Source organism: Eleginops maclovinus, chromosome 23 (genome assembly GCF_036324505.1).
Source record: "Eleginops maclovinus isolate JMC-PN-2008 ecotype Puerto Natales chromosome 23, JC_Emac_rtc_rv5, whole genome shotgun sequence".
In the NCBI taxonomy this organism is placed as follows: Eukaryota; Metazoa; Chordata; class Actinopteri; order Perciformes; family Eleginopidae; genus Eleginops; species Eleginops maclovinus.
In genome coordinates this window covers 26,513,937-26,527,122 of record NC_086371.1, presented here as the reverse complement: position 1 = coordinate 26,527,122, position 13,186 = coordinate 26,513,937, and the positions used below count along the sequence as shown (strand labels likewise).

The 13,186-nt window shown below is 43.0% G+C and overlaps 1 protein-coding gene across 2 annotated transcripts; it reads right to left on the bottom strand.

The window, feature by feature from the left end:
- Positions 1-1,298: 1,298 nt before the first annotated feature.
- LOC134859912 (zinc finger MYM-type protein 1-like) lies at positions 1,299-5,948 on the bottom strand. 2 transcript variants are annotated; one of them, XM_063876694.1, is made up of 5 exons: positions 5,503-5,948; positions 4,533-4,592; positions 4,178-4,276; positions 3,897-3,977; positions 1,299-3,720 (listed from the first exon to the last, which is right to left on the bottom strand). In XM_063876694.1, exons 1-5 carry the CDS (start codon positions 5,579-5,581, stop codon positions 1,388-1,390), a joined length of 2,652 nt encoding a protein of 883 aa, XP_063732764.1. In that variant the 5' UTR covers positions 5,582-5,948; the 3' UTR covers positions 1,299-1,387. The 2 variants fall into 2 exon arrangements, with proteins under 2 accessions (XP_063732764.1, XP_063732765.1); XM_063876695.1 differs by having other exon boundaries at positions 3,897-3,974.
- Between the last annotated feature and the right edge of the window lie 7,238 nt (positions 5,949-13,186).

Below are 13,186 nucleotides of genomic sequence, written 5' to 3'. Positions count from 1 at the left end.
TGTTGTAGAACACTTTGGCTACAGGGGGTGTTGTGGGCTGCTGAGGATGGAAACTAAAAAACATTTGTAGGTCTTGTCTCTGAGGACGAGAAAAATAATCAAATGCCTCCTCATCTATGCTATTGGCTGCCTGTGAGATCTCCTGCTGCACTCCTGCTGTTTCTAAGGTTCCTCGAGCCTCCCTCTCAGCATCTGACTCTCCTATATTATAGCAATTAGTCACATAGACAATTATTGATTAATTATTGATTGAAGTGATTACTTATTTCATTTGGGCTTATTTTGATGCATTTCAAGTAATTAGTTCGTTTTAAATCCTGCTACCTGTTTCCTCTGTGGTCCTGGCCTCTCCATGCCTACTGCATTCTCCTTCAGACTGCACCTGATCCTCTGAGGCTACAGAAAATGTTCATTAAGAGTTGTCTATGTTGCTAGAAAACATGACACACTTTATTTATCCTTTTATTCACTGATTAATTCATTTATTTATTTACTGTAATTGTGGTTGTGTTAAATGATTTGCATGATTTAGTCTACCACCCTACCATGGTTTTCTTCTCTATGCCAATATTTTACATCACAAATGTCTATCTTGACCAGGGGTGTAGTGGGCGTTGGACGCGGGGGTACGCCGTCCACCCACTTCTCCCGACGTGATATATAAAAAAATAATAAATATAAAATAGCTTAGGCTACAACTAAAAAAAATAATAAAATAAAAAATAGCTTACAACTCAAATGTAAATCCGGAGATATTGGCAATGGTGAGAACAACCTACATAGGCTACATAAGACATCCCCAGTATCTGTCCGTGACCTATATTGGCTACGACATGAACATAACATGAACATTCGATAATCGTCATCAACCTGACACTTAAAACAAGACAAAAAAAAACAACGAGAACGTGGATGTGATGAAGCTGAATATATGTATGGCTTTTTGGGTGGGAGTGTGTGTGTGTGTGTGTGTGTGTGTGTGTGTGTGTGTGTGTGTGTGTGTGTGTGTGTGTGTGTGTGTGTGTGTGTGTGTGTGTGTGTTTGGGGGGTGACGTCACAAATAGCGTACCCTCACTTAAAAAATCCCCACTACACCACTGATCTTGACTAACTACAGTATCTTCCTCTACCTGGCCCTTCAGTAGTCGTGCCCTCCTTGGGATCATCAGTAGCACTGGAAGTGGTCTGCTGAGCTGTTGCTAGAAAACAATCGTTAACAATAAAAAAATATATTTAATAGTCAGGCCCGTTTCTAGGATTTTGGGGGCCCTAGGCAAAGAAGTTGTTGGGGGCCTTTAAAAAAAAAATGTCCGCAATTCTGTGCGTTTTAATCACAAAAGAGGTCAAACATACACTGAAAAGTAGCCTTTATTATTTTTTTTATTTCCTACTGAAACTGCTGCTTGCGGCCCTTGGCCTCAGCAAATGCAGACACAATCCCCTCCAAGTCCAAAGACCTGCGGACGTCACTCTCAATTGACATGAGTGCCAGTCCAGAGAGCCTCTCTTGGCTCATAGTTGACCTCATGTAATTCTTTATGCGCTTCAGAGATGAAAAGCTCCTCTCTCCGGAGGCAACCGAGACAGGAAGGGTCAGAAGTAGGCGCAGTGCAATGCTTAAATTGCTGTACAGGTCCAACAGCTTCTCACTGTATATGTAGTCCAGCATTTTAAATGGGCACCTGGATACTTCATCTGGAAAGGTGTGGACAGCAGAGTTGATCTCCAATGCCAAGTCGTCTGCATCAATATCATGGAGGGTTTGTTCCACTTTCCTGCATCTCTCATGCAATTTCCCAGTCTTGATTGTGGCCCTCATGATATCAATGCTGAACAGGAAGTCGTACAGGGCATACACCCCCTCCAGTCTGGAAAATCTGTCTTTTAGGCTGGTGATGGCAGTGTCAACCAAAGGCAGGAAGAAGTCCCTTCTGAAGGCCTCTTCTGGGGTCGATTGGGTTTCATCTGTACTCTCGTAAAGGAACTGCCTTTTCTTTTTACGTTGCCTTTTCTCAGGCAATTTCCTCTCAATTTCCAGATCTTCTGCAATCTCCATTGCATCCGTTTGGCTTGATGCGAGTCCATTTTCCCTGAAATCTTCTAGGTACTCTGTCACTCCCTCGGTTTCTTTTTTCAGTGTTTGCATTGAAACATCCGGGCTCTGGAGGAGCTTGCTCATATGGTTAACCTGATACAAAACGTTGTACCAGGTTATTGTGCACAGAAGAAAGGACCATGTTTTAAGCTCACCATGTAAGCTTTTTGCTGAGGACATGGTCTCTGAGTCCCCCTTCTCTGTAGCATATGTCTCCAGTGCTGACAGTCCGTCTAGTATTTCAGGTAGATGGTACCGCACTACCTTCACACTGTCAATTCGGGCCTCCCATCTCGTCCCTGAAAGTGGCTTAAGGGTGAGCTGCTTCACATGCTGCTTCAAAATTGCCCAGCGGTGCACAGAGGAACTGAAAAGGTTGTACAGTCGTTGCAGCATACCAAAAAAAGACATGGACAACACTGAAGACTTGGCAGCATCTGACACAACCAGATTTAGTGTGTGACTGCTGCATGGGATGCATAGCGCCTTGTTGTTCAGCTCTAAAATTCTTGCCTGCACACCCTGTTTGTGGCCCATCATATTGCTGCCATTGTCGTATGACTGCCCACGGCAATCTGAAATGCTGAGGTTGTGCTTCTCCAACTGGTCAAGCAGGATTTCACTGAGCCCTTTACCAGTTGTGTCTTCAACATGTACAAATCCCAAAAAATGCTCAGCAATAGAAACAGGTGTTTCACAGTTGACAATCCTGAGAACAACAGAAAGTTGTTCCTTGTGGCTGATGTCAGGAGTGCAATCCATGATCACGGAGAAGTATTTTGCTTTGTGCACTCTTCTTGCAATCTCCTGTAGGATTTTGTCTCCGACCAGCTGAATGATTTCGTTCTGAATGACTCCACTCAGGTAATGCACCTTTGTCTCTTTGCATTGTATTCGTCTGATGTGTTCATTCATTACCGGATCAAACTGTGCTAGGAGTTCCACTTGAGCCAGAAAATTCCCATTGTGGCGATCATACACGGTACTGGTAGTTCCTCTCAAAGCCTGGTTGCGTTCTGCCAGATGGGAAACTATGGCAATCACTCTCCGAATCACGCCTTTCCAGTGTTCAACTTCAAGTTGCATCAACTCCATCTGTCTTTGATCAATCAGTGTACTGGTTTGCAGTCTCCTCTGAAGGTCGTGCCACTTTTTCACATTGTCACAGTGCACCTTTGTGCACTCGTGTTTTTTTAGGCGATAGGAAAGGTTCTTCCATCCACCGTAGCCACAGGTCGTTAAGGCATTGTCACGCTCACGCTTCCCGAAAACAGTACAAGGGAAACAGAACACTCCATCTGTGTGGATGGAATACACCAGCCACGATCGATGTATATTCTCACCATTTTTCATGGTTCTTTTGTAACTGTCCTTGGTGAATCTTCGAGGAGGATTGTCTAAGTTTTGCGGGAATTCAATGTCCATGATTTGCACAGGTCCTTTTTTGACTATTTCACAGCGCATACTGCTTGTTAGGACACTGGGCCAACATCCTGGGTCATCACTTAATGTGGTGCTTGCAATACCTACAGGTACCCCAGTTCTGGATGGTGGGGTGGTCTCTGCCATGTCAATGTCATCTTCCTCTTTGTCCTCCTCATGAAGTGGAGATGGAGTTGATGGCACTGTTGAAAACATATAGTTGCAAATTAATTTATAGCACAATTGCCATGTGGTAAGTACAGCAACTAGGGAATGGTGATCTACTTGTATAATGCTTTAAAAAGAAAGGGTCATTTTAATACACTTTCATAGCACATGGGTGTTAGGTGATAAGTTGAAATTGTGCGGCTTAATGCACCTTCTGTTGAACCACTGCTGGGAAGTGGTGTGGATGCTTCCACTTGCTCCTCCTCAAGTCGTGATGGAGTTGATGGCACTGCTGAAAAATATGTAATTACAAATTAATTCATGGCACAGTTTCATGTGTGAAGTACGACAACTAAATGCTTAAGGTATGGTGATCTACTTGTGTAACGCTTTATAGCAAATGGTCATTTTAATACACTTTCACAGCACATGCTGCTATAACTTTGGGTCACTATGATAGGTGATAAGTTGAAATTGTGCGGCTTAATGCACCTTCTGTTGAACCACTGCTGGGAAGTGGTGTGGACGCCGCAATGTTGTCTTCCACTTGCTCCTCCTCATAAACATGTGACGAAGACGATGTTGATGGCCCTGGTGCAAAAATAAATAAATACATAAATAATATTCTTTTTATTTATATTGCACATTTTGCATGCATTGATCTCAACAACTCAGTTATTCATTAACATTAGTGAATGTCCCACATATTTGAAATGTCCAGAAGACTCTGTGGGCAAGTGGAATGAATACACACAACTATGACTTGAATTAGAAAAATGTAAAGTCATTTTGATAACATCAAGTGTGTTGATAGAAGGCACTAATAATAGGTAGAAAAGAACGTTACCTTCAGTAGCACCAGAGACAACACTTGGTAGAGCGGGATGAAGAAATTTCAGCAATGCCCCTTGGAGAAAGAATAAGTACTGTATGATTAGCTTGGTTATTTTTCAAATGCTTTTGAAATCCTATCATTTTACAGTCTGATAATTGTGGTGAAATAGATATTAAAAGCATTACACACAGTTCCTACTAGGCGGTTTAGTGGCGGTTTCTATACGACTACAGGTGAAGCACTGCTTCACCAAAAAAAAGTAAAAAAAATAATAATAATAAAATCTTACAATAATCCCGTTTTCACTGGTTTGAAAACAGAAATACAGTCACTAAGACGAGCTGTTTTCCTGAAATCAATTCTGTGAGTGGCAACAGCGCCATCCCCGCACCCGTGGTGTGTCTGTGTGTGTCTGTGTACTGTCTGTGTCCCATAGAAAAAGCTCAAAGCTATCGGTACAGTTTTTAACGGTGGTCCAGTGGTATTTACAGCTATCATGGAGACCAACAACAACAAACAGCAGAATAGGTTTAGAAAAGGATTAATTGACACTAAAGTGGCTGTTTTCTTCATGTGGCTGATCTGCGCCGGGATGTTAACCGTTAAAATGTAAATAAAGTAAGTAAATCAACCCAATGGTATTCTAGCAAAATTATTGTAAACTCCCATGTTAATCTCCTATTAAATAGCTAGCTACTACAGGAATAACTATTTCACTGGTTGTCTCAAGGCTCTAACGACTGAAAACATATGTGAAGTTTATTTAGGATATTAAGAGGAATTAATCGTTGATCAATTTGGCCAGCTGATAACGTTATGAACTTATAGTGAAGTCAAAGGTAGCAGTTTAAGTTTGGTTAGCATGCTAGCATGCCAAACCACTGGTTCCTAGCTAGTCGTCGTTACAACCTCGCTACTCTAGCAAAATATGGTATACCCTGCCTGGCACAATTTTCATGTTGATTGTGTATATTCTACTTACCGGTGTCTTGTTTTCTTTTCTGCTCCTCTTCCCTTTTCTTCTTCTTTTTTTGATTGCCGGAGAGATAATTTCGCTTCATTTTAATTTTTCACTTTTCACTTGCACTTGACGCTGTCGCGCTAATGCATGGGAAAGGGGGGCCCCCTCGAGCTGGGGTATTTCGACTACAATGTGTCGTTGCGCTTTTCGGACATCGCATGCTCTAGGGAGGCGCTGTTGCTGCCCTCGCAGTCGCAGCAGAGCCCTTCATATACAGATGACTGCTTATTATTATGAAGCTATTTAAAATCGTCATTGCTGTTGAATACATGACCTGTCTTATTGGTATGCATGTTGTTTGATTCATGTTGCATTTGTATCAGACTTTTCTTTGAATTTTGAAAAAAAAAAAAAAAAAAAAAAAAAAAATCTTAACCTGTCGTCTTTGGGGGGCCTCCTCCTACTCGGGGGCCCTAGGCAATTGCCTACCATGCCTACCTGAACGCGACGGGCCTGTTAATAGTGAGTTGATAACCACAGTGTGCGCGCCTCTGTGGAAATGCACGATATGACGGCGAGACGAAATAGGTTACAGTTGCAGAGGAGATAAGCGTGACAGCACATTTGAAACCGTTTGTCAAAAAATGGAAAAATGGAATGTAAAGCAAGTGTTCGGTTCGTTTACACACAGCAAGCACGGGACGTGAACATCTCTGCATCTGCATTCGTGCTCAGTCCGAAATGGATAGAAATCGACAAGAAAACAGATTCTTCCTTTCACATCAAAGCGTCGTGCCCGCGCGGTGTCCGGATAAGTGCTCATTGCAACTTGAAAATAGAACAGTCTATTCCCTGCACGGGTCTGAGCGGGCTCAGCTCACATTATAATAAATGGGAGGGGAAGGCTTGAACATGAAACATGATGCTGATTCCCGCGGATAGAACGCGCGTGCAGACTCTCCAGTAATTAAAAAAGGCAACTAAACACCCCAACGTGCTCGCGCTGCCCCTGTTCCTGCACACGCGAACCATGTACAATATTTGCATACAGCACTTCTAAATAATTATATTTATTTTAATTGCATGTTTGAGATGCATTTAATAACAAATATCAAACAACAAATGTGATCGTCCCTATTTAATATTGCGTTACCACATGTGCGCGCCTGTGGGAATGCAGGCTACAGTTGATGAGGAGATACAGTGTGATAAAGCGTTAAGCAATTGTTCATCAGAACTGGAATGTAAAGAAAGTGTTCGGTTCTTCTTTGAATATAGGAATACACTTCTAAATCATATAAATTGTGAGATTTTACATATTTAACAACAAAAGCAGTCAGATGACAGTTGAGTCAAATTCACAACCAGGCCTATTATCCATATCTCTCAGTAACCTACCAGCTTGTCTTGAGAACATATCTGTCAATTTGGCACATTTGGCTGCCACCTCCTGTCTTTTTTTAAGCTTAGCCCTCTCCGTTCCACCTGGCCTCTTTCTACCCTCCATCACTGACGCGCTCTGTTTCGCGCCGTTGTTATTTAAAAGACGAGCCGTGGGCCAAACCACCTGAAACATTTGGGAGGAGAGAATTCCCTTAGGCCTACATGGTAGAACCTATTTAATCTGCTGTGATGCAGCAGGCGGCTGCGCTGCAATGTTGAATTTATGCAGACTACAGTTGAATTGATATTATTGCAAGAATAAGATAAGTGACAAAAATTAGTTACAACTATTTTCCCCATGGGCCAATCAGGCCAGGTCGATGGTTTGGGCCGGGAAAGGTCCCGGATAATACCATTGCCACCCCGGCATTGGACTCCATCAACAAACACTGCAGGACAGCTTGAAACGAAAGGATTTACTTCCTCGAGACTCCAAGAGATTTCGCAAGATTACTGAGCTGATTGTGGAGTGCATAGCAGAGGACGACCAGCCAATTTCACTTGTGGAAAACTCCGGTTTTTGTCGTCTAATACATTATTTGGAGCCGCGCTATGGGATGCCATCCCGCCATTACATTGCTGAAAAAGGCATCCCAGCCCTGCACACCAAGGTGCGTGAACAAGTGCAGCGGCACCTAAAGGAGGCTACCTCAATCGCCCTCACCACAGACCTGTGGAGTTCAGATGTAGCCCCAATGTCGCTCCTCAGTCTAACCGCCCACTGGATAGACTCCAGTTTTACTTTGCACAACGTAGTGCTACATGCGTGAGCTGCGTGGCTCTCACACTTCAACGCGTATCCGGAATGCTATAGAAGAGATGCTCGCCAAGTGGGACATTGATAATGACAAGGTGCATGTTGTTATGAGGGACAACGCCGCCAACATGAAGAAGGTAAGCCTTTTTGTTATTGACCACGGATGTTTAGCTACGCATTCAGTCAGTAAAGTTCATGCTAATTCCGTCAACAGCATCTTTTAATGAATGGTCATGGAGTCCATCAGTCGCAGAAACTGTCGCTTTACAGTAGGCGGCGTGTTCGTCAGGGTGGTGCTTTTTAAGATGTTTTATTAGGTTTGTGGTGTTGTAGGAGACCCTGTTAGCACCACCTCGTGAGACTTCCACACCACAGACTGCATGTCGCAGTCGGCGACTCACTTGTAGTTATTTTAAAATGATGCCAAACTGCAGACATTTTAACTAGCTAACGATGTGTCGTTCCACTTTTCCAACTCGATAATGGCGGGTGATGCAATAGAACAACAACGACAAACAAACGTAACAATGGAATCATGGGAAATATTAAATATGGATCGGCCATGAAATTTAATTGGATCTGCTGATCCCGATCCACCTTAAAACCCAGTATCGGGGGCCGATCCGATCCGGGGATCGGGATCGGGACATCCCTACTCTCTTGGTCCCTCTCCTCCTTCATGACTAACAACTTTGTCATGAGACGTTCCACTTGACAGTTTCCCTGATTTCAGCCAGTTAATCATATTTGAAAGAATGAATGAAACGAGTTGGCCCGCATATATCCTAGCCTAGACAGCATCTGTCTTCTTCTACTTTTCTATCAAAAACTAATAAATTATAGTTTTGATTTAAAATAAAAGGGATTACAAAGGAAATGTTTATTGTTCCTGTTTTTTATTGTAGCCTATGGAAAAATCCCACTTAAAAAATAACACTGTAATATTTTTATTTTAATATTTGTAATATATGATATTATATTATATTATACAACTTTTAATGGTAAACTTAGTATTTCATCAGTTTTCATCCTCTGGGATTTAAGATAATGAAGAACAACGTGATAGGTGCAATATGGATCTTATCCCTTTCCAAATACAAGTCTAATTATACCATAGCATGTGAATGAACAGACTGCTGTCACACAGGTTAGTTCCCCTCAGGAGTTATGATATTCAAATTATTACATGTTTGCATAGAAACCTAGAGGCTAAATCTGCCACAATACATCTCTTCTTCAGATGACATGAACAGCACTGTACACATACTACTTGTAACAAGTAAAAGCCTTGCATTGAAATTGTTACTTACAATTTGTGATTATTTTCAGAAAATGTGCTTAAAAGTCTTTAAACATCTGGCTTCTAGGGAAAGTTCTGGAGTTACAAGCATCCTTTACAGCGGTGAAAAGTGCATTAACTCAAGTACTGTACTTAACTTTTGAGAGACTTTACTACCACTTTGTACCTCTACTCCACTGCAATTCAGAGGTAAATTATGTTCTTTTACTGCACTACATTTATTTAATCCCTTTAGTCACTTTACTGATCTGGATTAATGATGGTAAATATAATCAGCCCTTAAATCAGACTGTAGTTCACCTGGGGTAAATCCAGCAGCTACCCTGCAGTATACAGAGCCATTCAAACTAGCTGCACCTTTACCAGCTCTGAGAACACTTTAATGATCAATCATTATAAAACATATCAGAGATATTATTCTGAAATGGACCAATCAAACAATGACTACTTCTACTGTCGCTACTTTAAGTACATTTAGATGAGAGTACTTTCTACTTTCACTGGAGGAACATTTAGAATACTTTTACTGTGACAGAGTATTCCTACACTCTGGTACTTCTACTTTACTCAAGTACAAGATCTGAGTACTTCTACTCAAGTACGCAATACGAGTACTTCTACTTTTACTCAAGTACAAGATCTGAGTAGTTCTACCACCTCTGATAAGGATCTAGTCATATGCGCCGATTTATGTTTCTGCAGGTGCGTGCTCAAAACAGTGGAATGTCCCACCCCTCGCTCTAAATTGGCGGATAATCTGACGTATCTCCCTCTGCAATGGAATACTCTTTTCTGATTGGCTAACTGGGTGTACATGTCTTTGCTGGCTGGTATAAACAAACAACGTAACCATGACAACACAATTAACTGGGGGGGGGGGGGGCACGTGTGGCGGGGTGGTGAGGTGAAAATCTAGAGTATTAAGAGGAGGAGAGACAAAAGGAAAAGATTCAACTCCTCGAGGAACAACAGAGGAGAGAACTTGAAGCTCAAAAACGTGAATTGGAAAGATTAAAGGCAGAGCTGGACATAAGAGCTGCACGAGCTAGGTTTACAACCTATGATCAGGAAGTAATGCAGGAAGCTAGTGTTCATTCTGCTCATCAGAGGAGAACAAGGGAACAACAGCATGTGTATCCTAAACAACCTGTGTCTTCAACTTTCAGAGTTATCTGGCTCAAGCAGTCCAAGATAGCATAGCTCTGAACAGGCTCCCAATGCCAGAACCGTCTGTGTTTACTGGTGACCCTATCCAGTTCATTGAGTGGAAGGCTTCCTTCACATCGCTCATAGATAAAAAGAACATTTCTTCAGCGGACAAATTGCATTATTGGAAAAAGTATGTAGGAGGTCCAGCTCGAAAGACACTTGATGGCATATTTTATAGAAATGACGAAGAAGCCTATAAAGATGCATGGAACCGTCTCAACCAACGGTATGGTCAGCCTTTTGTTATACAGAGAGCATTCAGGGAAAGACTGGCAAACTGGCCAAAGATCCATCCAAGAGATGCTGAGGGACTCAGAGCATTTGCTGATTATTTACACTCATGTCTGGAAGCCATGCCTTATGTTAAAGGTCTGAACATTTTGAATGATTGTGAAGAAAACCGGAAACTGGTTCAAAAGCTACCTGACTGGGCAGCATTACAGTGGAACCGTAAAGTCACTCAAGTCATGAGAGATGATCAGGAATTTCCCACCTTCCACGAGTTTGTCTTCTTCGTCGTAACAGAGGCAGAGATTGCGTGCAATCGTATTCCACGCTCTCCACTCATCAGAGGCTAACTCATCACGTCATCTGAAAGAAAAGAAGTGTAAGTCCAGTGTTTATCAAACACAAGCAGTTACAGAGACTGAAACTCAAGGACAGTTAAGAACAAGTTTAAAGCAACCATGTATGTTTTGTCAAGACAGTAGACATCATCTTCATCGCTGTCCTGAGTTCAAAAGGAAAGCTCTGGAGGAACGACGGAAATTTGTGAAAGAAAAGAAACTTTGCTATGGCTGCCTGAGGACAGGCCATAGTGCCAAGGACTGCCGCAATAGACACGCATGTGATAGCTGTAAAGGAAGACATCCTACGCTTCTCCATGATGACAACTACACTAAAGCCAAACCTATGTCAGTCTCAAATCAAGGCACCACAGAGGAAACAGCAACCACATTGTCTCTCAGTGTGAGGGTGGAGGAATCGTCCACCAACACTTCAATGATCGTGCCAGTATGGGTTTCCTCTGTCAGCAATCCAGGTACGGAAAGACTTGTTTATGCGCTGCTTGATACCCAAAGTGATGCAGTCTTCATTGACCAGGAAGTTAGCAAAGGTTTACAAGCTAAGACACATCCTGTAAGGCTGAAGTTAACGACAATGATGGGAAAGGATGCGTTAATGCATAGTCAAAGAGTGTCAGGTCTGAGAGTGAGAGGTTACAGCTCTGCAATCCACATTGATCTCCCTCCTGCCTACACCAAGGATTATATACCGGTGGATCGAACACACATTCCTACCTGTGAAATGGCAAGGCACTGGAATCATCTCATCAAAATAGCAGATGAAATCCCACCACAGCTGGAGTGTGAAGTCGGCCTGCTGATCGGCTACAATTGCTCAAGGGCACTGGCACCACGGCAGGTAATCCTAGGAGGAAACAGTGAGCCATATGCTGTTTGTACAGGACCTCGGGTGGAGTATTGTAGGTTGTTCGTCACCACACCACTACTCACCAAGCATCACCAATATGTGCCACAGAGTTTCTGTCAGAGAGTTTCCTCCAGCAGAGGCAATAAAGGTTCTCGAGTCTGATTTTAAAGATGCTGACAAGGACGGAAAGACAGTGTCTCAAGATGACATCCGCTTCCTGGATGTGTTAAAGGAAGGAATCAGGAGAAACATTCATGGACATTACGAGATGCCACTCCCCTTCAAAGAGAGACCCTATCTCCCTGACAATAAGCATCTAGCCATGGTAAGGCTCGGTCACCTTAAAAGGAAGCTGGTAAAGGATGACAAGTACAAAGAACACTATGTGAAGTTTATGAATGAAATCATCAGAAAGGGTGAGGCGGAGGAAGTTCATGATCAAGGGAAGGAAGGAGAGAAATGCTATATCCCCCACCACGGAGTGTACCACTCCAAAAAAACCTGACAAGCTCCGTGTGGTTTTTGATTGTTCGGCCAAGTACAGGGGAACTAGCCTGAATGACCATCTTCTGTCAGGCCCAGACCTGCTGAATAATCTGAATGGTGTGCTTCTCAGATTCAGACAGCACCATGTTGCACTGATGTGTGACATAGAAAAGATGTTTCATCAATTCTACGTGTATGAAGCTGACAGAGACTATCTACGTTTCCTATGGTGAAAAGATGGCAACTTTGATGCAAGGCCACAGGAGTTCCGCATGAAAGTTCATCTCTTTGGCGCTGCATCATCGCCAGGATGTGCTAACTACGGACTGAAACAGCTCGCTAAGGACAATGAGAGTCAGTTTCCCCTTGCTTCACGGTTCATCATGAAAGACTTTTATGTTGATGATGGTGTCACCAGCATAGAAAACGTGGACGATGCTATTCAGCTTGCACAGGAAGCACAGAGGCTCTGTGCTATGGGTGGACTGAGACTGCACAAGTTTATGTGTAATGACAGATCTGTGCTGGAGAGTATACCTCTATCTGAGCGTGCTGCTGAAGTGAAGGCTCTGGACCTGGTCTTCAAGGATGTGATTTTAGAGAGAGCCTTGGGAATCCACTGGCACATTGAATCAGACACCTTCAGATTTCGTGTCTGCCCAAAAGACCAACTAGCAACACGACGTGGTATACTATCTACGGTGGCCTCCCTTTACGACCCACTGGGGTTTGTTGCCCCTTTCCTGCTCACTGGAAAAAGGGTGCTTCAGGAAATGTGTAGGCACGGCACAGGCTGGGATGATCCCCTTCCCAGTGAACTGCAACCAGTATGGGAGTGCTGGAAGAATGATCTGGCAGATTTAGAAAAAATCACCATACCACGCTGCTATGTGCCCCCTGGTTTCAGACAAGTTGTGAGAAAGGAGCTACACCATTTCTCTGACGCAAGCACATGTGGTTATGGCCAGTGTTCCTACTTGAGACAGGTGAATCAAGATGGAGGTGTTCATTGTGCTCTGGTTATGGGAAAGTCCAGAGTAGCTCCAATCAAGGTCACGACAATCCCTAGGCTAGAG